At 43.2% G+C, this 23,388-nt stretch overlaps 3 protein-coding genes across 4 annotated transcripts; 2 read left to right on the forward strand and 1 right to left on the reverse strand.

Annotated features, from left to right (window-relative positions):
* Nucleotides 1-2,047: 2,047 nt before the first annotated feature.
* cdk9 (cyclin-dependent kinase 9 (CDC2-related kinase)) lies at nt 2,048-6,080 on the forward strand. Its single transcript, XM_030354403.1, has 8 exons — nt 2,048-2,184; nt 2,286-2,399; nt 2,702-2,783; nt 3,041-3,131; nt 3,326-3,492; nt 3,818-3,989; nt 4,260-4,408; nt 4,858-6,080. Exons 1-8 carry the CDS (start codon nt 2,132-2,134, stop codon nt 5,221-5,223), a joined length of 1,194 nt encoding a protein of 397 aa, XP_030210263.1. The 5' UTR covers nt 2,048-2,131; the 3' UTR covers nt 5,224-6,080.
* A 7,699-nt stretch (nt 6,081-13,779) lies between these two features.
* On the forward strand, nt 13,780-15,261 carry LOC115541256 (folylpolyglutamate synthase, mitochondrial-like). The gene is made up of 5 exons (XM_030352933.1): nt 13,780-13,929; nt 14,078-14,155; nt 14,263-14,410; nt 14,542-14,625; nt 15,048-15,261. The coding sequence occupies exons 1-5, from the start codon at nt 13,780-13,782 to the stop codon at nt 15,200-15,202; spliced, it is 615 nt and encodes a 204-aa protein (XP_030208793.1). The 3' UTR covers nt 15,203-15,261.
* A 1,432-nt stretch (nt 15,262-16,693) lies between these two features.
* Nucleotides 16,694-23,177, reverse strand: LOC115543141 (folylpolyglutamate synthase, mitochondrial). 2 transcript variants are annotated; one of them, XM_030355693.1, is made up of 15 exons: nt 23,023-23,177; nt 21,884-22,015; nt 21,591-21,644; nt 21,386-21,450; nt 21,114-21,228; nt 20,681-20,758; nt 20,385-20,446; nt 19,979-20,081; nt 19,779-19,856; nt 19,524-19,671; nt 19,309-19,392; nt 18,754-18,904; nt 18,243-18,318; nt 18,040-18,106; nt 16,694-17,957 (listed from the first exon to the last, which is right to left on the reverse strand). In XM_030355693.1, the coding sequence occupies exons 1-15, from the start codon at nt 23,032-23,034 to the stop codon at nt 17,602-17,604; spliced, it is 1,581 nt and encodes a 526-aa protein (XP_030211553.1). In that variant the 5' UTR covers nt 23,035-23,177; the 3' UTR covers nt 16,694-17,601. The 2 variants fall into 2 exon arrangements, with proteins under 2 accessions (XP_030211553.1, XP_030211554.1); XM_030355694.1 differs by having other exon boundaries at nt 17,631-17,974.
* Nucleotides 23,178-23,388: the final 211 nt, after the last annotated feature.

Below are 23,388 nucleotides of genomic sequence, written 5' to 3' on the forward strand. Positions count from 1 at the left end.
TGTTATTTCTATATTACGAAAAAATATTGATTTCTAATTCATTATATCGGAAGAAAGTGGTGGGTGTCTTTTCAGTCTGCCTACTTCAAGATGGACGGACAACCACACCCAAAGGCAAGAGGTGTCATAACACTAACTCCCTCTGCGGATAGCCTGAAGCCACAGATCTCTTCCTCTACTGTGCTTCGCTCTTTGGGGAAGTAAGGAAAATCAATCACAATCTATTTCTGTTTCTCTTTTACATGATTTGAGGCACAATCCTTAAGTCATGGTGCCACTAGATTTTACAGAATGTAACTTGCCAAGTTGAAGCCCTTATTTTGACCCAGAAGGGGTCGTGGATGTTCTGACAATGTTGTTCTGATGTTCTGATGTTCTTAAAAGTCCCACACAGCATCAGGCCCTAGGTGTGTCTGTGAGGCCATTGTATCACTGCATCCCACCACTAGAGGTCAGGATGTTTGCTGGATAGACTGATCTATCCAACATAGGTATAGGTGGACACTCGCACTAAGTCATAGTGCAGGGCAGTTTTTGAAACCAGTTGAAATGACCATTCACAGACACACCTGGTGGTAAAGTAGGGGCCCTTTGAAGCAAAAGAAAAGTAGTATCTGTCACAGCAAACTATGATTTATGTTTTTAACATGAATGATGACACTCCTACTAATACTAATACCAACACTAATGATAATAACACAGCTCAGAATTCAATCAAATAAAAAATCTCAAATAGGACAATGCTTGCCTTTCTCTGTTTCAACAAATACTCTGTATGGAAACCACAACTATCGCAGCGTCTCATACTTATCACAAACTAGCAGTCAAATGTCACATCTCTTTATATTGGAATGTACTTCTGCTCAATCAATGTTTATCCTCAGCTTCTGATGATTTATCTTTCACCAGAAGCTGGTTGGTTAAAGTTGGTTCACGGCTTTCTGGCAAGCAGAAGAAAAGGGGTCTAGGATGGTTGTCTCCAGACTATCAAACAGGATACCCAGAAATCCCAAAATGAAACTCTACCACCAACAACAGCCAGCGGAAAGATTTGTGGTTTCTGCACATAGTCCAACTGGCAATGCACACACGAACACACGCACACACAGTCACACACACACACACACACGCACACACACACACACACACACACACACACACACACACACACACACACACACACACACACACACACACACACACACACACACACACACACACACACACACACACACACACACACACACACACATACACACAGTGGTGGACAGTAACGTACTTAAGTAACTTTTCAGGGTATCTGTACTTTACTTGAGTAAAGTACAGATTGAGAATCATTATTGTGTGAGACTTTGTACTTTTACTCAACTACAGTTCGTAGGAGAAAATTGTACTTTTTACTCCACTCCATTCGACGCACACACACACACACACACACACACACGTGTGTGTGCGTGTGTGTGTGTGTGTGTGTGTGTGTGTGCCTGCGCGTGCCCCTGCGCGCGTGAATGTGATTGTGCGATTGTGTGTCTGTGTGTGTGGGTGTGTGTGTGTGTCTGTGTCTGTGTGTGTGTGTGTGTGTGTGTGTGTGTGTGTGTGTGTGTGTGTGTGTGTGTGTGTGTGCGTGCGTGTGTGTGTGCGTGCGTGTGTGCGTGTTTCGATTATGGCAGGAAATTGAAAAATGAACTAAAATTGAAAAGACTATAACCAAATACATTATGCCTTGAATACTATGAGGGAGGTAGGCTATAGGTGAAACCTCACCTGAGAAGACAAAACTTCAAAATGTACTCTTCATATGAAAGAATATATGGAGAGATTAAGAATAGTCTTACATAATAATAATAATTCACCGGCCCCATTAATTAAGTAGTATAACTAATTGAACATAGATTTCCCTGTTGTTTGAGCAACAGTCGGCGGCAACTTAAAACCGTGAAGAAAAGTAAATAAATATGAACTGACATTTTTCTCATTCATTGAGGTGAAGCAAGTTCCACCCTCGTCCAGTAGGTGGCAGCCTGCACAAGCGCGTTTCATGTTTATTGCATTTGCAAAAAAGAAGAAGAAGGACCGGGAAACAGGGGAAGAAGAAGGTTTCCGTTTGCTCTACTGTTTACCAAGTCAAGAGATGCAACGAGAAAAGACAAGCAATGCGGCTGCCGCCGCTGCGGCCGCTGAGAAGTATGCGAAATATCGTCTTAATCTGTGGTTTGCTGCCGTTCGTTTTCCCTTTGTTTGCTTCGACTTGTGCTAGTTGGTGTTTTAAAGTGTGTTTTCCCTAGGCCCGACCGAGAGGCCGCCATCATGTCCAAATACTACGACGGCGTGGAATTCCCTTTCTGCGACGAGTTCTCAAAATATGAAAAGCTGGCTAAAATTGGACAGGGGACATTTGGGTGAGTACAATGAAGCGGATACATCTATATCTTTAGTGCCATTAATGTATTCGGTCATGTTACCAACTTTCAATTAACAAAGTACAGCCTCAGATTAGCCTTTTTGTTAGCAAGGGTTAATTAAAGAGACTAGGTAAACACAGCCTTTTCAATGCATTTCATCGACTTTGGGACGTGGTTGACTTAGTTAGCAAGACTACCCAGCTGTATAATGGGATTGTATTTGTACATTTCTGGGTGGCTTGGCTTCTATACAATCATTACCTGGCTTATATTGTTGTTTGATTCTGTGATTGTTACAGAGAAGTATTCAAAGCAAAGCACCGGCAGACTACGAAAAAAGTTGCCCTGAAGAAGGTTCTCATGGAAAACGAGAAAGAAGGGGTACGATTTTCAGTGTGTTTTTGCCACAGTCTCAAAGTTAATCAGTGTAAATTAAGTCAGGCTTTCTATTCATGTGAAATGTAAATGTGTCCATTCCAGCATTGCATAGTGACCCTCGATTAAGCCTAGCTGTATTTTAGATAGCAGCTCTCCATCTCGTCTCTCTACCTAATGCAAATACAGGGACTAAGCAGGAGGTCATTCCTCGGTTAGTGTTGCTGTGCACTATCTTATGCATTATGTTCTCTGTGTTGTAGTTTCCAATCACAGCTCTGAGGGAAATCAAGATCCTACAACTGCTGAAACATGAAAACGTAGTGAATCTGATTGAAATCTGCCGAACCAAAGGTTGGGGCCATGTCTGCATTGTTGTGTCTGTGTATAATGTTTATGTATTTATTGGTGAATACATCGGCTTGGCTGCCTTGTACATGATCAACATATGTTTATTTGGGTTTGACTTATTATGTTTGACCATATAAACAGATTACATTATTTTGTTATCCTGATATTTAACAGTTCTCTCTCCTTCTCTTTGCCAGCCACTCAGTTCAACAGATACAAAGGCAGCATCTACCTGGTGTTTGACTTCTGTGAGCATGACCTGGCCGGGCTGCTGAGCAACGCCAATGTAAAGTTCACCTTGGCAGAAATCAAGAAGGTCATGCAGATGTTGCTCAATGGCCTTTATTACATCCACAGGAACAAGGTGAGACCTACAACGTGGTTTACATGCTGCCAGGTGCAGCTTTGCTCCTTTAGCACATGCTCTGCTACAGTCGCACTGCTCTAGAGGTACGGCGCTGTTTAACTTATTCGGCATTCCGAAGAGGGGTTTAACTATTCACATCTAAATCTGTACCATGCGGGAGGGCATGCTTTATATGTAGCCTCTGGACTTGCGGCTTAACTTGGACTTGGAAGTGAAAGGCTCATCACCTGAATTGTGACCTGATGACTTGTCTGTTTTCATGTGTAGTTTAAATATTAAATAGGGAAGTTCTTCATGTTTTAATGGTGGCATTGCGGCTCAGATCCTCCACAGAGACATGAAGGCGGCCAACGTGCTGATCACCAGGGACGGTGTGCTGAAGCTGGCTGACTTTGGCCTGGCCCGAGCCTTCAGCCTGGCCAAGGGGAGCCAGGGGAACCGCTACACCAACCGCGTGGTCACCCTGTGGTACCGGCCGCCGGAGCTGCTGCTAGGTAAAACGTCCGGGCTCTCATAGACACACGAGCGCCCCCGCAAGCTTCCATAGAAGATTTGTTGGAAGGTGATCCTGAAATGACTTATGAAGCCAAATGCAAGAAACGTAATCATCAAACAACCGTGTGTGTGTGTGTGTGTGTGTGTGTGTCAGAATAAGAATGGTTAGCTAGAACGATGACAAACGTGTGCATAACCATCTTCTCCAAAGCCCTTTTGTCTGGCTGCGGTTCAACACTGACGGGGCGGTGGGCCTGCTCTGCTTGCAGGCGAGCGGGACTACGGGCCGCCCATCGACCTGTGGGGCGCCGGCTGTATCATGGCCGAGATGTGGACCAGGAGTCCCATCATGCAGGGCAACACAGAGCAGCACCAGCTCACACTAATCAGCCAGCTGTGTGGCTCCATCACCGCTGACGTAAGCCCCCCCATCCGTGTCTACCTCTGCATTTTGACGTGTGGAGTTGTGTATGTCGATGCCATGCTCATCGCCATGTTAATTAGGGCTGGACGATTTGGGGGAATTATCGAATTGCGATTATTTCGACCCATATTGCAACTGGTATGCCATTTTTCTTTTTAAAATTCCTTATGTTCAGTATTCATTAATCATATAAACTGCTCGTTCCTTTAGGCTAGGCCTATGTGTTGTGATGTCCATTTTTTTTTAAAATATTGAATTGTAAAATAAATATGAATCTTACTGAACTCCAGTCAGTAACTAATTAACGCTGTTTTTCTTTTTATATAGTTCTAAAACACAAATATTATTTGTAGTTATTATGGCATGTGGAATAGAAACACCTATTGAATCAAAAAATGAACTGTTCCAACACTAATACCAATGAACCCAATTCACTGACCCAGGTGTGGCCAGAGGTGGACAAGAAGTACGAGCTCTACCAGAAGATGGAGCTGCCCAAGGGCCAGAAGCGCAAGGTGAAGGACCGGCTGAAGGCCTACGTCAAGGACCCGTACGCCCTGGACCTGATCGACAAGCTGCTGGTGCTGGACCCGGGGCAGCGCATCGACAGCGACGACGCGCTCAACCACGACTTCTTCTGGTCGGACCCCATGCCGTCGGATCTGAAGAACATGCTGTCCACGCACAACACCTCCATGTTTGAGTACCTGGCCCCGCCCCGCCGAAGGGGTCACATGCCCCAGCAGCAGCCCAATCAGAACCGGAACCCGGCCACCACCAGCCAGACTGAGTTCGATCGGGTGTTTTAGTCGGGAGCGATGCGCACCGAGAAGAAGAAAAAAAGAAACACACAAAAAAAAAAAAAATGGACTGGGCGTTTGGACCGTTGCCCCCGGCGACGTACAGAAAGGTGAGGAGAGTCTCTCCCTCAATGGAGGTTGGAGCTCTAGACACTGTGGGAGCAGTAGGGCATCTGTTACCATGACAACGTTTGCGCTGTATTGTGGGGTTCTCTTTTCTCCGGGCCGTTTTTACCTTGTTGATCCACATGTGGAAGAGTCAACGCCAGATAACATAAAGGCTGGTTGTCGATCAAGGATGTAAACGTTGTCATGAAGAGCCATGGGCAACACACTGTCGGAGGAGTGGAGTATAGCTACATGTGGTCCTCTCCAGTCTGACTCTTTACGTGTGTCGCTCCGATTCCCAAGTTATAGTGACGTCCTCCCAGTGTTACCGTCTCATTAAAAGATGATCCCGTTTTCTACATCATTCATCTGGAATTGTGTGTTTAGCCCATGAAATGACCTTTTATGAAATATTGGTACATTTAAAATGTGCATGTGACCTGCCCTGCAGACTGCTATGTCCTGTTTTGCCCCTGATCCGATAAGGCATAACTCAGAACTGCCGCAATGACTGGATGTGTTTGGCAATGGCTACTGCTCCAACGGGAACCAAGCGGTCGACAGCGTTTCCTTATTAGTTAGAGGGTGGCCCAACTCCTTTGTTCTAAGGCTGGTCCACTGAACAAGGGGTATAGGCCCATACTAGTTGGCCATAAGCCCTTATTAAACAGCACACCTGAAAAATGAAGTTAAGAAGTTTTGTTGCTAACTTTTTATGCTGCAGAAAATATTCTTATTAAAGAATCTCAGTCAGTTCATCTGGGTTGTCTGAATCGTTTCCTTTTCTTAAATTTCTTGTTTATATAATGCTGTGCCATTATGGGCGGTTCCATGACGTTATAGCATATGAACTACACACTGTTGGAGACACGCACACACGGCAGCCAACAGGGCATCTCTATGAACATGACAGCATTGACTTTGTGTTTGGGGTTCAGTAAACTAAATTATTCAACATATGACATCACTTGCAAGGCAGTCATTCTAATGGAAAAAGGAGGATTTGCCTTAAAGTGAGCATTTACCTTTCATCAGTTTATTTTCAATAGAAGTTTAAAGTTACACTTTATGGTGCACTACGAGCACAGGAGAGAGAGGTCCATTTGTAACCGGAAGGTTGCTAGTACAAACCCCGGCTACGCTGAGTGTCGAGATGTCCCTGAGCAAGACACCTAACCCCAACTGATCCCGACCAGCTAGCTATCGCCTTGCATGATTGACTCCGCCGTCGGTGTGTGCATGCGTGTATAAAAGCGTCAGCAAAATCCCCTAAATGTCAATGTAACAACCTTTTACAGTGTGTAGTTTATATGCTTTAATGTCATGGAACCAGTGGCGTAAATATCGACGGCCCGGACACCGGCAGGGGCCCATGGAGGCAGAAAAAAAAAAAAGGAGCTGTCCAGCTCGGCTGCATGGGCCAGTGGTTCCCAACCTTTTTGGACCAGTGTACCCCTTGAGCTGTGATCCATGTTAAAAGTACGCCTCTCTCATGTGGATTATTCGCCTTAATGTGTACATATATTTAACCCTGTGTCTTTATATCTAATCCAACTGCTCATTTATATAATACTATATACAATTATTCGGAGTGAAAAAAAAAACCTTTTATTCAGTTTAATGAGACACTTGCGCTTGCTTGTCTTTCAAAAGCTTTGACCGTTCTGGGGGCAGTGTGGCAACAGCTGCCGCCAAGCTGCTCTCCACATTCAGTCTGTTTCTCTGCTTGGTTTTGATGTGAGTCAGGGCTGAGAAGGTCACTTCACACATGTAGGTTGATCCAAAAGGCAATAGTTCATTTAATGCACATTTCCCCAGCTCATGATATTCCCTTTCAACTGACTTTTCAGCATGTGCCATCTTTTGCACACAATCAAAGGACAAATCCACCAGGTTTTCTGCAGTCTGGCAGGAAGGCCGCTGCTGCTCTCAGTTCCTCTGAAGGGGTTCCCCGCCCAGTTCAGTTGCTCTGACTTTTCTTCGATGTCATGGAAGTACTGGTTGAGGTCAGTTTTGAGTTTGGAGAGATGTGTTCTCATGATTTTGACTATAGAATAGTTCAGAATCAGTGGTGGCAAGATGGGTAACAATAGCGTGGAAAACAGCACACATCTCCATTGTCACATTTCTTCTCCCACAATGTGACTTTATGTATGAATCAATTTACTTTGTCATACATGTTAATTATGTGCGAGTCCTTGCCTTGAAGTGACAGGTTCAGTTCATTCAGCTTGGAGAAGACATCGGCAAGATATGCAAGGCGTGCAACCCAGCCTGTGTTCTCAAAAACAACCGCAAGAGTGTGCAAGTGCTCTTTCAAAAAAGCAGACTCCTCGGCGCGAAGCTCGAAAAGCCTCCGCAGGGATTTGCCGCGAGACAACTAGCGAACTTCCGTGTGAAGCAGCAGCTGATCGTGCTCTGCCCCGCTGTCTTGACAAAGACTCTGGAACAATCGGGGATTCATAGGCCTGGTGACCTGAATGTAATTAATCACCTTAACTGCGTCATCCATAACAGCACTTAACTCAGGGCTCATCCTTTTGCTTGCGAGAGCCTCCCACTGCGGTCAAGCCAGCCGACTCATCAAGATCGGCGGTCAAGCCAGCCGACTCAGTTTTTTGCCGTACCTGTATATACTAGCCATTACGGTAATAGCGTCTCAGAACTAGTTTCAAATAAAAGCATTCGTCGGGTACATACAAAAGGACAGTCAATAAAAGCAAATACTATCAAAGGAAGTGTACGGCCGTTGTGGTATTTACTTTCAAAATAAAAGCCCACCAAACAATCCAATATGAGACATATTACATATGATTTTGGATACGATTTAAAAGAAAATGCCCTGTTATTCCAGGCTCATTTCACTGCAGGGCGATAGATCAAGACCCCACAGGGTCACCCAAGAAGTTTCAGGACATTCTGATGTGGAGTTATAAAAGCCAGCCAAAGTTTCCAATATGAGACATATTACATATGATTTTGGATTCAATTTAAAAGAAAATGCCCTGTTATTTCAGGCTCATTTCACTTCAGGGTAATAGTTCAAGACCCCATGGGGTCACGGGGTCTGAGAACATTCTGATGTGGAGTTTCAAAATAAAAGCCAGCCAAAGTTTCCAATATGAGACATATTACATATGATTTTGGATACAATTTAAAAGAAAATGCCCTGTTATTTCAGGCTCATTTCACTTCGGGGTTATAGTTCAAGACCCCATGGGGTCACGCAAGAAGTTTCAGAACATTCTGATGTGGAGTTTCAAAATAAAAGCCAGCCAAGATTTCCAATATGAGACATATTACATATGATTTTGGATTCAATTTAAAAGAAAATGCCCTATTATTTCAGGCTCATTTCACTTCAGGGTTATAGTTCAAGACCCCATGGGGTCACGCAAGAAGTTTCAGAACATTCTGATGTGGAATTTCAAAATAAAAGCCAACCAAAGTTTCCAATATGAGACATATTACATATGATTTTGGATTCAATTTAAAAGAAAATGCCCTGTTATTTCAGGCTCATTTCACTTCAGGGTTATAGTTTAAGACCCCATGGGGTCACGCAAGAAGTTTCAGAACATTCTGATGTGGAGTTTCAAAATAAAAGCCAGCCAAAGTTTCCAATATGAGACATAATACATGATTTTGGATTCAATTGAAATTCCAATATGAGACATATTACATATGATTTTGGATTCAATTTAAAAGAAAAAGCCCTGTTATTTCAGGCTCATTTCACTTCAGGGTTATAGTTCAAGACCCCATGGGGTCACGCAAGAAGTTTCAGAACATTCTGATTTGGAGTTTCAAAATAAAAGCCAGCCAAAGTTTCCAATATGAGACATATTACATATGATTTTGGATTCAATTTAAAAGAAAATGCCCTGTTATTTCAGGCTCATTTCACTTCGGGGTTATAGTTCAAGACCCCGTGGGGTCACGCAAGAAGTTTCAGAACATTCTGATGTGGAGTTTCAAAATAAAAGCCAACCAAAGTTTCCAATATGAGACATATTACATATGATTTTGGATTCAATTTAAAAGAAAATTCCCTGTTATTTCAGGCTCATCTCACTTCAGGGTTATAGTTCAAGACCCCATGGGGTCACGCAAGAAGTTTCAGAACATTCTGATTTGGAGTTTCAAAATAAAAGCCAGCCAAAGTTTCCAATATGAGACATATTACATATGATTTTGGATTCAATTTAAAAGAAAATTCCCTGTTATTTCAGGCTCATCTCACTTCAGGGTTATAGTTCAAGACCCCATGGGGTCACGCAAGAAGTTTCAGAACATTCTGATTTGGAGTTTCAAAATAAAAGCCAGCCAAAGTTTCCAATATGAGACATATTACATATGATTTTGGATTCAATTTAAAAGAAAATGCCCTGTTATTTCAGGCTCATTTCACTTCGGGGTTATAGGTCAAGACCCCATGGGGTCACGGGGTCTGAGAACATTCTGATGTGGAGTTTCAAAATAAAAGCCAGCCAAAGTTTCCAATATGAGACATATTACATATGATTTTGGATACAATTTAAAAGAAAATGCCCTGTTATTTCAGGCTCATTTCACGTCGGGGTTATAGTTCAAGACCCCATGGGGTCACGCAAGAAGTTTCAGAACATTCTGATGTGGAATTTCAAAATAAAAGCCAACCAAAGTTTCCAATATGAGACATATTACATATGATTTTGGATTCAATTTAAAAGAAAATGCCCTGTTATTTCAGGCTCATTTCACTTCAGGGTTATAGTTTAAGACCCCATGGGGTCACGCAAGAAGTTTCAGAACATTCTGATGTGGAGTTTCAAAATAAAAGCCAGCCAAAGTATCCAATATGAGACATAATACATGATTTTGGATTCAATTGAAATTCCAATATGAGACATATTACATATGATTTTGGATTCAATTTAAAAGAAAATGCCCCGTTATTTCAGGCTAATTCCACTTCACGGTTATAGGTCACGACCCCATAGGGTCACGCAAAAGGTTTCAGAACATTCTGATGTGGAGTTTCAAAATAAAAGCCCACCAAAAATTCCAATATGAGACATATTACATATGATTTTGGATTCAATTTAAAAGAAAATGCCCTGTTATTTCAGGCTCATTTCACTTCGGGGTTATAGTTCAAGACCCCATGGGGTCACGCAAGAAGTTTCAGAACATTCTGATGTGGAGTTTCAAAATAAAAGCCAACCAAAGTTTCCAATATGAGACATATTACATATCATTTTGGATTCAATTTAAAAGAAAATGCCCCGTTATTTCAGGCTAATTTCACTTCAGGGTTATAGGTCACGACCCCATAGGGTCACGCAAGAAGTTTTAGAACATTCTGATTTGGAGTTTCAAAATAAAAGCCAGACAAAGTTTCCAATATGAGACATATAACATGATTTTGGATTCGATTTAAAAGAAAATTCCCTGTTATTTCAGGCTCATTTCACCTCAGGGTTATAGTTCACGACCCCATGGGGTCACGTAAGAAGTTTCAGAACATTCTGATTTGGAGTTTCACAACAAAAGCCAAACAAACATTCCAATATGAGACATATAACATGATTTTGGATTCGATTTAAAAGAAATTGCCCAGTTATTTCAGGCTCATTTCACTCCAAGGTTATAGTTCAAGACCCCATGGGGTCACTCAAGAAGTTTCAGAACATTCTGATGTGGAGTTTCAAAATAAAAGCCCACCAAAAATTCCAATATGAGACATATTACATATGATTTTGGATTAAATTTAAAAGAAAATGCCGTTATTTCAGGCTCATTAATAAAATAAAAATAAAATTATAGAATGTTGCGGATATCGACCACATCCGCAACATCGCCAGACTCCGCCCATCACTGACCCAATCCAGCACTGAAATCCTAGTTCACTCATTTGTCACATCACGCATAGACTACTGCAACGCCCTCCTCACCGGACTCCCCACCAAACTCATCAACAGACTGCAGATCATTCAGAACTCAGCCGCCCGGATCATCACCCGCACCAAATCATCTGACCACATCACCCCTGTCCTCATTCACTTCACTGGCTCCCAGTACACTACCGTATCCAATACAAAACCCTACTCCTCACCTACAAAGCTCTCCACAACCTAGCCCCCAGTTATCTCTGTGACCTCCTCCAAGAATACACTCCCTCCCGCTCCTTCCGCTCAACCTCTGCTGGACTACTATGTATCCCCACATCACGACTCACTACAATGGGTGCCCGGTCATTCAGCTGTTCAGCACCCAGGCTCTGGAACTCCCTCCCCCCACACATAAAACAATCAGACACCATTACAACCTTCAAGTCACAACTCAAAACTCACCTGTTCAAACTCGCACACAACGTCTAACTGATCACTGTTTTGATTTTTTTTTTATTTGATTTTTTATTTTTTGTCTTGTTTTTGTTTTATTTATTTCTTATTGCTTATGTTTATTTATTTTTACACAATGTCTTGTTTTTTTAAATAATGTATGATGACTATATGCTCTGTAAGGTGACCTTGGGTGTCTTGAAAGGCGCCTCTAAATTAAATGTATTATTATTATTGTTATTATTATTATTATCCCAAATACCCCTGATGTCGTGTTTTTAAACAGAGACAGAAGGGAAGTGCTCTTACTTGAGATAGGCTGTGTATTTGATCTGTACATGGAAATTGCTTTCAACGATAAAATCATTAAATACCAGCCCATTCTGGAAATACTAAGGGACCTAGGCTACCAATAAAAGATAATAGTGTTTATTTTTGGAAGCTTGGGGCATGTCCACAACCGTGTTTTCAGTGGGTTAAGGCTGGCTGGGCTCTCCAGCAGAAAATCTAAACAATTAGCAAAGTTCGGCTCCATATCAGCAGTGATAGGCAGCCTGGCAGTGTGGCGCAGAAGATGTTTTTTGTACCCTTGAACAATGACTTATCTTATCTCTGAAATATTTGAATCTTGTCTCTTGTAATGTGATTGGTGGATTCAAATAAAGAATTAAATGTGTGTGTGTGTGTGTGTGTGTGTGTGTGTGTGTGTGTGTGTGTGTGTGTGTGTGTGTGTGTGTGTGTGTGTGTGTGTGTGTGTGTGTGTGTTGGTTAGAACTGCCTCTCTACTAACTAATTTGTTTGTTTCGCAAAGGTGGAAGACCTAGACAATCTCAATATCATTCATGTGACCGGGACAAAGGGCAAGGTGAGTGAATTCCCCTCAGAAGTCGTACGTTCTTTACATGAAACATTAAAGATAGATTCAGTAATCCATGACCAGCGGATATTAGGAACAGGCCCTCTGATTAGCAACACTAAAGTGTATGACTTCGATTTACATTTTTCAGGGATCAACATGTGCTTACACAGAGCAAATTCTCAGAGGCTACGGGCTTCCCACAGGATTTTTCAGGTATAAAACAGAATTGAAGTTCCCAGTCCAATCTTACTGATTATTTTTAATATTATATAACATGAACATGTCACCAGCCAATCAGATTGAACTGAGCATGTAGCTTTTACATTTTTTATATTTTATAAATGTAATTGCCCTATTGTGAGAATTGTTTCCCATTTTGCAGTTCACCACACTTGGTTGAAGTAAGGGGGAGGATTCGCATCAATGGACAGCCAATTGGAAAAGAGCTTTTCACAGTATGTATTCACAGTAAGTATTTCTTGCAGATTTATGGAAGACTGGATGAATCAAAGGTTGGCACGGGCAATTTGTGTTGGAAATAAGATTTATTTATGTGAGCACTCCTTTCTCTAAACACCCCACATTTCCATTCTTCCTCGTTGCAGCATACAACCCTGCAATTATAGTTTCTTTTGAGGAACATTAAAATGTGGCTTGCTGATAACTTTGTCAATATGTGTTTACATTTACATTTAGGGCATTTTGCGGACGCTTTTATCCAAAGCGACTTACAATAAGTACATTTGTCATAAGAAGTGAAACAATATATCGCTGTCAGTACAGTAAAGATGTTCATAGAGCCAAGTTGAAGCACTAACAATCGCTAGGCTAACCCATTCAATTATATTTGTCTTATATGTATGCATCTAGTTTAGTGTAACCGCAGGAGCTCAATTGTCCTACGGCATTACATGATGCACACTATTTAATGTGTTAACTGTAATTTTTCCTAAATTCTCCAGTCATTAAATTGCATCATCCATCATTGCTTGGATTCAGGTGTATTTGGCGGTAGTTGAAGTGATAATCTGTGGCGCCTATGATTGCACCAACATTATAAAGTAAGTTTGTGTACCATTCTGTCTACATTTCTTAACAACATTGCTGCTTATTTAGTTTGGACTGACAGTTTTACTGGTACGTCAGTTATTTGACAATCTTACCGACGGCAAACACTCTAGACTCTTGGGGCTATAAGTTGTTACACACACAATCAAAGAATAGAGTCCGATATAGTTTTGATTAGCCTGAATGTGTGGACAGAATGTGATGATGTGGTGTTCCCTCCTGCATGGCTTGTGGTCCACCCCTCCCATCAGGAAACCATGGGTGTGTGGCGTCTCATCTCACGGTATCGACCACACTCAGATTCTCGGGGACACCATCGAGGAGATTGCTTGGCATAAAGGAGGAATCTTTAAGGTGTGTTCCCCGTACAACATTGAGAGGGTTCCATCCACTCCCAACAGTCAACATGGGATATTTATTCTTTTAGTATAGGCCTATAAATCTTTACGAAGTGATTGTTGGAGGTCTAAGAGAAGATGATGTGTATTGTTTCGTTGGTTAGCCAGAGGTTCCTGCCTTCACGGTCAAGCAGCCTGAAGGCTCCATGGCTGTCCTGAAACAGAGAGCCTCAGAGATAGAGGTACGGGAACAAAAAATGAATTTCAAGCCCTTCAATCATTTAAAAGTGCAGCATGTTGGCTGAAACCCCTACGTCCTACGATATCAAACCCTGATGTCTGTCTCCAGTGTCCCCTTTGGGTCTGTCCAGAGCTGGAGGACTACCAGACGGACTGTGGACCTCTGCAGCTGGGCCTGGCCGGACAGCATCAGCGCTCCAACGCCTCCCTGGCCCTGCAGCTGAGTCACACCTGGCTGCAGAGGAGGCGTCTGCAAGGTACGTGGAGGACACTTCCATCACTTCATGTTTGGATCGGTTTCCATGTCGTAGGAAAGACGTTGATGGGTTGAACTAGTCCTGCCTCAAGCTGTTGGTAATCCTAATCCTATCTGACTCCCTCTCTACAGACCAGAACTTTCCCTCCACCACTCTGGAGGGTCCAGGGGTCCCTCTGGCCACTCCTTTCACACCAAGCCCCATCATGACCAAAGGTAGCGCAATATTCTTTCATGAGGTCAGACTGAACATCCCTTAGCTCCTCTGAACACTCTAAAGGAAAGAACTCTATCAGATTCAGCAATGGTGTGAGGGGAGCTTCCAACGCAAATTGCTGTAATTTACTACATTTTTCTACATTTTCCCATAGACAAAAAATATTATTTATATTTCACCTTTTATAACCTGCATTGCCATATTCTAAATGTGAAATGTTGGGGTTCCATCACTACTTCCATCACCTTACTACTAGCGCTGTTGGGATGATGGTAGATTTGATATCACCATAAGAATAACTCCCTCATGCAACAGGCAAATAGCAGTTGCATGAGGTTGGCACTAGGGTGCAAGATTAATACACCTTGATGCTAGTGTGGCCAGGCCTGGAATGAACGGGCAAATACCTTGGCGTGTGCAGGGCTGGCCGACACGGTGTGGGCGGGTCGCACCCAGACGCTGAAGAACGGCGAGGTCACCTACTTCCTGGACGGAGCTCACACCAGGCGCAGCATGCAGGCCTGCGTGAGCTGGTTCCAGGAGGCAGCGGTGCGCTGCGAGAGAAACGCAAGGTGAGCGGAAAGGGAACGTTCTCTTAAGGCCAGATAACCCACTCCCTGAGTCCTGCGCCACATGCAAAGGTCCGCGGAGTTCCGCAGTCGCTACTCAGAGTTCTGCGGGTCGAGGACCCTTTTTTATTGGACTCTGGGGCTGGGTGAGGCTGCACACCTGTTGCACATTGAGTAATCAGTGTGATGGCTGGTTAAACCAGTCATCTCTCAAAGAGAGATCTCCAGATGCTAGAGGAGCACCCTTGTTACGTTCGGGATCAAATCTTTGCATTAATCCCGATTTTTAACATCACCATCCTCTGTCCTTTGTCCTGTGGAGCCCAAAATAAGTCACCTATTGGTGTGTGGCAGCCACAAAGGTGTTGGTAGCACGGATCTTTGCCACTATGGCATTTCTCTAAATGCTTGTAGGCCTGTTGGGTGCCTTCTATTTCTTTTTTACATACCGAAAAGAGAGATGGCTCATCCTGAAATAATTGTTTGAATTGCTCAGTGCTGGATGAGCACGTTACTGAACTCGTTCAGCAGAAACCTGCATTCAGCAGATTCTTCAAGAACAAGCTGCAGATTGCCAGGTCGCAAACTTTGTGTCTGTTGATGCAACACGTGAACCACTCTCAGAGTATAACTATCACAATAACATTTCATCACCTGCAAAATATCTATGCTTCTAAATGTACAAGTAAGCATTTCCTTAACTTCCATTTAATCATCCGGTTAAAATCATTTTCAATTTACATTCAAAAATTAAAAAAGCTGGCAAAGTAGTCAACTGATTAGGGTATGAGTCCAAAATAAAACGGTCTTAATGCCTTTTAAGTGAAATCCTTCCACAACATGGGATGACAAGGAAAATAACTAAGACATGGGTAAACAGGGCTACACTACACAGGGATGGTGATGGAAGAGACAACACGAACACACCTGTACAATAAGGCTGCCCTATATTCAGGTGGTGAATGCATTATGCGTAAATGTTTCACTGCTTAGTATTTTATCATCATGACAAAACTTTCATTGTGCACTCACCTATCCCTCCTTCTTCTACCTCTGGACTGTATTTGTCTCTTTTTCTCATGTCTGTGCTTTCTTTTAAGGTTTGTCGTATATTGTCATTATATTTTACTTCTGTCAACTTGGCCAGGCCTTACTGTAAAAATAGGTCATTTGACCTCAAGCAATTCTTGCCTGGTAAAATAAAGGTAAAGAAGAAAAAAAAAAATATATATTATAAAAGATGTGTGCCTAACAACTATCCTTTAGGGATATTGGGTTAGAGTTAAGGATGGTAAAATTTAGGTGTAACGTTGATGAAGTTTAAGATTAAGATGGTTATGTCGTTTTAAGTGGTTCCATTCAGGATTAAGGGTGTTTAGGTTTATGTCAGAGATGCTAAAGTTTAGTCATTGGTTTCGATGGCAAACTATGAAAATGCATCATTATCAAAGAATATTGAAGTATGTAAAAGAGACCAGGGTGGAATTAGGTGGAAATAAGATATGAACACAAGTTATAGACAGTTATATTTATATAGTGTTTTCTCTCCAAGTAAATAAAAAGTACAAACAAAGCAAGCAAAAATCGATCATTAGGACCAAAGAATGTAAAAAGGCTTTGATGAACTTACCGAACACATATTAACTTAAACTGATTCTGCTTTCAAGGCAAAGAATCAGTAGTTATGAAAATCGGCTTATTGGCTTATAGCTGTATGCCACTGCAGCTCAACAATGATGAAATGCATTTCCTTTTGCAGCAAATCCTTTTGCTGGACTCACAGATGACAGTTTAAGAGGTTCATAAATCATTAAGTTCATGCATACAGGTTTGGATTAAAGTCATAGTCCCAACAACCTTGTCACTTCAAGACAGTCTGATTAGAAACAGTGCGAGAAGGAAGAAACCGTTACCCTTTGTCATACCACACATCAGAAAAACCAGTTGGCCCTCTTATAGGCCACACCCAAATCAGGTTCATCCAGATAAAGAAAACCATCCAGTCTACAGGAATGAAGCCGTTACACCAGAGGGTTGAACGTGCTCCCCCTAGGCTCCCCCGAAAAAATAAAAACGCCACACATGTTGCAGCTCACGTGTCTCCTCCACTCGCACGCATCCCAAAATGAAATCGGGCTCGGGCTCATAATTACAGTGTCGGGCCGGGCCGGGCTCGGACAGAACTTGCACGGGGTCGATCTAAGCTCCATCTCACACTATGCAAATTAATCATTATCGACGAATATTGAAGAAGAATGTAGAAGAAGAATGTAGAAGAGACAAGAGTGAAACTAGGTGGGAAAGGCATGTTCACAAATCAGGTTCATCCAGAAAAAGAAAACCATCCAGTCTACAGGAATGAAGCCGTCACACCAGAGGGTTGAACGTGCCCCCCCGAGGCCGGATCTACTTGGAGCAGGACGAGGGGTCCAGGTGTTTCAGCGCCCCGCCCACCAGGTACAGGCTCCCCGTCACCAGGACGTGGATCTCCCTCACCTCCCGCTGGAGCGCGGCCTTGGCGACGAGGCTGGGCTTCACCGGCGCCTCCCGCTTGTCCGCGTCCCGGGACAGGAGGACGGGGTCCCGGCCCTGAGCGGCCCACTGCAGGGCGCTGAGGATGCAGGGGAAGACCAGCGCGCCCGGGCCAGTGTCCCGGTCGGGGGGCGGAGACTCCCCGGCGCCTTGGAGCCGCTGCCAGCTCCTCTCGTTGTCCCGGCAACCACTCAGCATGTTCTCCACCGACGCGTCGAGGTCCTGCTGGTCTGTGGGACGAGACACACTGTCTAATGTCTCCATATTTTATTAACATTAAAACCAATTCTGCATGATTTCCGGTTCTATTACCTGGGTTGCAGGATGCGTTGGCTTCAGTGATATTCGGGCAGAACACAGCAAAGTCAAATTGACACGGCTGAAACCGGATAGAATATTGACTTAAAACCAAACCAACAACTGCTCAAAGAAGTGTGATCAACATCAGGCAAAAACAACAACTTTCTAACAGCTGATTATTCATCATGATTGATAGTGGTGGGTGTGTGTCTTACCACCAGGAAGTTTAGCATGACGGCCGGGTCTCTCCCTCCTGTGACGTTGAACACCAACACTCTCGCAACGGGGCCACTGCAATACAGCAATACAACTAGTTATACTGGCTGATAGTCTGAACCAATTCATGGATTACATTGCCAGTAAACCCCACTCCTTCTGCTCAGGTGATCAACACTTCAAAGATGTGAGACCCAAATATCTATGTGAAAAAAAAAAAGGAGCTATTCTAGTTCTGCATCTTAATTCACCAACACCTCCACCTGTACCCCACTCAGCCAATCCCCTATTACTTTACGCAAACCTCTGCAGAGAAGGGTGAAGCGTCATTACGCTCTGGGCGGGCCGCACGTCTATGGTACACGCTGGTCCCTGACGTCCCCTCGAGATGTGGGGGCGTTAACGGACTCCGAGTAGCGACTGCGGATCTCCGCGGACCTTTGCATGTGGCGCAGGAGGACTCAGGGAGTGGTTTATCTGGCCTTTAGAGAACGTTCCCTTGCCGCTCACCTTGCGTTCCTCTCGCAGCGCACCGCTGCCTCCTGGAACCAGCTCACGCAGGCCTGCATGCTGCGCCTGGTGTGAGCTCCGTCCAGGAAGTAGGTGACCTCGCCGTTCTTCAGCGTCTGGGTGCGACCCGCCCACACCGTGTCGGCCAGCCCTGCACACGCCAACGTATTTTCCACACTTGCATCAAGGTGTATTTGCATAATCTTGCAAGTGCCAACCTCATGCCACTGCTATATGCATGTTGCATGAGGGAGTTTCTGTTATTTTTTATATTAAATCGACCAATCATCCCAACAGAGCTAGTATGGATGACAGTGCTACAAGTGATGATGGAACCCCAACATTTCACGTTTAGATTATGGACATAGCTTATAAATGTTGAAAGATAAATAATCATTTTTTTCTAAGGGAAAATTTAGATCGGCTGCCAACTCTAAATGACAGCAGTTTGTGTTGGTAGCTCCCCTCACGCCACTGCTTACAGAGTTCCTTCCTTTAGTGTTCAGAGGAGTGAAGGGATGTCCAGTCTGATCTCATGAAAGAATAGTGCGTTACCTTTGGTCATGATGGGGCTTGGTGTGAAAGGAGTGGCCAGAGGGACCCCTGGACCCTCCAGAGTGGTGGAGGGAAAGTTCTGGTCTGTAGAGAGGGAGTCAGATAGGATAAGAATTACCAACAGCTTGAGGCAGGACTAGTTCAACCCATCAAAGTCTTTCCTACGACATGGAAAGCGATCCAAACATGAAGTGAGGGAAGTGTCTTCCACATACCTTGCAGACGCCTCCTCTGCAGCCAGGTGTGACTCAGCTGCAGGGCCAGGGAGGCGTTGGAGCGCTGATGCTGTCCGGCCAGGCCCAGCTGCAGAGGTCCACAGTCCGTCTGGTAGTCCTCCAGCTCTGGACAGACCCAAAGGGGACACTGGAGACAGACATCAGGGTTTGTTATCGTAGGACGTAGGGGTTTCAGCCAACATGCTGCACTTTTAAATGATTGAAGGGCTTGAAATTCATTTTTTGTTCACTTACCTCTATCTCTGAGGCTCTCTGTTTCAGGACAGCCATGGAGCCTTCAGGCTGCTTGACCGTGAAGGCAGGAACCTCTGGCTAACCAACGAAACAATACACATGATCCTCTCTTAAAACTCTGACAATAACTTTGTCAAGTTTCACATACCACGTTGAATGTAACAGGCTGGAACCCTCTCAACATTGTACCGGGAACGCACCTTAAAGATTCCTCCTTTATGCCAAGCAATCTCCTGGATGGTGTCCCCGAGAATCTGAGTGTGGTCGATGCCGAGAGATGCGACGCCACACACCCATGGTTTCCTGATAGGAGGGGTGTACCACAAGCCATGCAGGAGGGAACAACACATCATCAAGTTCTGTCCACACATTCAGCGACTGGCTACGAACCGACCCACTAATAGAAGAGCTGTAATCCCAAGGCCTGATCAAGACGTTATTCTTATTGGACACTATTCTTTGTTTTAGTGTGCAACAACTTATAGCCCAAAGATTTTAGAGTGTTTACAGTCGGTAAGATTGTCGAATAACTGTCGTACCGTCTGTCGAAACTAAATAGGCAGCAATGTTGTAAAGAAATGCAGGCAGAATGGTGCACACACTTACTTAGAAATGTTGGTGGAATCATAGGCGCCGCCGATTCCCACTTCAACTACCGCCAAATCCACCTGAATCCAGGGTTATGGATGATGCATTTTAATGGCCGGGGAATTTAGGAACAATACAGATAACATGGTATGCATCGTGTGATGCCCTGGGACGATTGAGCTCCTGCGTTTACACTGCACTTGATGCATACATAAGAGACAAATAGAAATATTGGGATCCAGACATTAGGGATCATAAACGTAATGAATTCATCCTTAAGGGAGATGGTTGGCAAAATTGAGGTGCATACATACCTTCTCCTGCAGGAAGCTATGGAAGCCCAGAAGGGTGAGGAATTGGAAGTAATTGGGCATGCTGCCACTGTGTGCTTCCTAAAGACAACAAAGACAGCAATGTTAGACGTTCAATCAGACCTCTCCTTCTCTGCCCTAGTCTCCATTTTATTGAACATTCATTTTATCAGGAATACTCAATGAGAGTGTTATCTGTTTTGCGTCCAGTAACAATTAAATATGTCGAGTCGTTTTTAGATGGCAACATCGTACATATAATACCTCTAACACCTATTGAGTTATCAGCAAAGCACATTGAAAGTTCCTCAAAGAAACTTATATTAGAAGGTTGTATGCTGCAACAAGGAAGAATGGAAAGGTGTGGCGTTTAAAGAAGGGAGTTCTCACATACATAAATGTATGATTATTTCCAACACAAATTGACTGCTCCAACCTTTGATTCATCCAGTCTTCCATAAATCTGCCAGAAATACTTTGTGAAAAGCTCTTTTCCAATTGGCTGTCCATTGATGCGAATCCTCTCTCTTACTTCAACCAAGTGTGGTGAACTGCAAAATGGGAAACAATTCCCACATTAGGGCAATTCCATTTATAATCAAAGCTACTTGCTCAGTTCATTCTGATTGGCTGGTGATAATGTTCATGTTATAAAATATTTAAAAGAACCAGTAAAATTGGACTGGGAACTTCAATACTGGTTCATACCTTAAAAATCCTGTTAGAAACCCGTAGGTTCTGAGAATTTGCTCTGTGAAAGCACATGTTGACCCCTGGAAATTGTACATCAGAGATATACACTTTAGTTTTGCTAATCAGAGGGCCTGTTCCTAACATCCATTGGTCATGGATTACTGAATCTAACTTTAATGTTTCATGTAAAAAACGTGACTTCTGAGGGGAATTCACTCACCTTGCCCTTTGTCCCAGTCACATGAATGATATTGAGATTGTCAAGATCTTCCACCTTTGCAAAACAAACAAATTAGTCTAACTAAAACACACACACACACACACACACACACACACACACACACACACACACACACACACACACACACACACACACACACACACACACACACACACACACACACACACACACACACACACAAATCCTCCAATTGATAAAAACCTTTTCCACCGTGTATCCACTAATTCAACCCACTCCATTCAAATTATGTTATGAGGATATTGATGATTTACCACAAGGCCAGCTCGCTCCAAGAAGCTCTGCATAGCCACGAGTGGAAATTCAGGGTTCCGACCTTCTGGCTGCAGCGGCTCCCCGAAGCTGGCATGTGATTTACTAAGTGTGTCAAGGGTGCAGATTGCATCCTGTATATGGTGAACGGGAAAAAGGATTATACTGTGTTGAAGTTACAGCAGCTTTGCATCTTCAGCTGTAGTCCTCCAGACCCAGCTTATTTTTCTACCTCAGTTTCCCCCCGAAAAACAGTTGAACCCTTATATCCAATCAGAAGAGGTATATCCTATTTGTTATTGGAAAAAAAACATGAATCGTCCATAAAAATATTCATATAAAATTAAAATAAAAGCATTAAAAGGAAGTAAAAATAGGTGTGTCGTGTGGTATTAATATGTGTAATTGATTCGGAGTTACTGGTTCACGTAACACGAGAGATATTGAAAGTATTTTTCTAGTCAGATATTATCTAAAAATATATTAAGGACACATTAGCAATCACAATAAGTGTGCTACATGAGACCAATTTAGTAATAAAATGTTATCATAATTTTCTCTAAAATGAGCAAGTCACCAAGAAGGGAATGTTCATTAAAAGGACTTAGTGTAACTAACTAATTTATTGACGATCCCTAAGTGAACCCCCCTTGGGGGAGTGCTCCAGCGCTCGGAGTTGCAGTCCTCTGCTGCCACAGTGGGGTAAACTGAGGTAGCCGCTGGGATGTCCGTCGAATATCCGTCGATATCAAACTTAAAACTAACTTTAGCGCAGTCCATTCCAAAATAAAAAAAATAAAAGGACTGCCTTTACTTATGTCTGAACGTGGGAATATAACAGTGATCATGAATAGCCTTGTTAAAGTAAGTGAGACAGCTGTTATATATTTCTTTTTGTAAATTTAAGTCGTTTAGAAGGTTTAATAGTTACTACATATAACAAACTTAACGTGACATGCTATGGCAAAATAAACCTGGAAATGAACACACAACAAACCTAAGGTTCCACCGTACACATGAACTGCACTCATCATTCAGGCTAGCTATCTGTGAATTAATGATGTTATATACAGCTAATGTAGGCCTACATTGGTTATTTTGTCAACTATTTCCAAAGGTTGACAAAAAAAAAAAAATTCACCTGGTACTCCATTCCTGGAAGCTGTGGGGCTGTCTTTTCTTCGTGCTTGAATATTTAGAAAACAAAGAAGACACCCGTAACGGCGTGGCAAACCAGGAGCACAGGTGTCCCCGGACAACTGGGGAAGTCCATGTCACAAGCCTTTATTAGGAGCTACACAGACACAGACACATACTCACACACAGGGGTGTAGCCAGGATATTATTACTGTGGTGGCCGGGGGGGGGGGGGGGGGGGGGGGGCATTTTAAGTGCAATATTTATTCATAACGTCAACATATAACACTTTGAAGAAAGTTAGATAAAACTAATAGTCCATATATTTCATTTTAGACCGTTTCCGTTTTTTTTCATACTCAGGGGGGCC

Source organism: Gadus morhua, chromosome 4 (assembly GCF_902167405.1).
Source record: "Gadus morhua chromosome 4, gadMor3.0, whole genome shotgun sequence".
Taxonomy (NCBI): domain Eukaryota; kingdom Metazoa; phylum Chordata; class Actinopteri; order Gadiformes; family Gadidae; genus Gadus; species Gadus morhua.

Bases quoted from the DNA above. Each gene is read 5' to 3' on its own strand.
- cdk9 (XM_030354403.1), top strand. From the start codon at position 2,132: ATGCAACGAGAAAAGACAAGCAATGCGGCTGCCGCCGCTGCGGCCGCT. The intron at 3,132-3,325 runs GTTGGGGCCATG...TCTCTTTGCCAG, and splicing joins TGAAATCTGCCGAACCAAAG to CCACTCAGTTCAACAGATAC. The intron at 4,409-4,857 runs GTAAGCCCCCCC...TCACTGACCCAG, and splicing joins GTGGCTCCATCACCGCTGAC to GTGTGGCCAGAGGTGGACAA.
- LOC115541256 (XM_030352933.1), top strand. From the start codon at position 13,780: ATGTGGTGTTCCCTCCTGCATGGCTTGTGGTCCACCCCTCCCATCAGG. The intron at 14,156-14,262 runs GTACGGGAACAA...GTCTGTCTCCAG, and splicing joins AGAGAGCCTCAGAGATAGAG to TGTCCCCTTTGGGTCTGTCC. The intron at 14,626-15,047 runs GTAGCGCAATAT...TGGCGTGTGCAG, and splicing joins AAGCCCCATCATGACCAAAG to GGCTGGCCGACACGGTGTGG.
- LOC115543141 (XM_030355693.1), bottom strand. The intron at 21,229-21,385 runs GTATGAACCAGT...CCCATTTTGCAG, and splicing joins TTTCTAACAGGATTTTTAAG to TTCACCACACTTGGTTGAAG. The intron at 20,082-20,384 runs GTAAGTGTGTGC...CCCTCCTATCAG, and splicing joins GATTCCACCAACATTTCTAA to GAAACCATGGGTGTGTGGCG.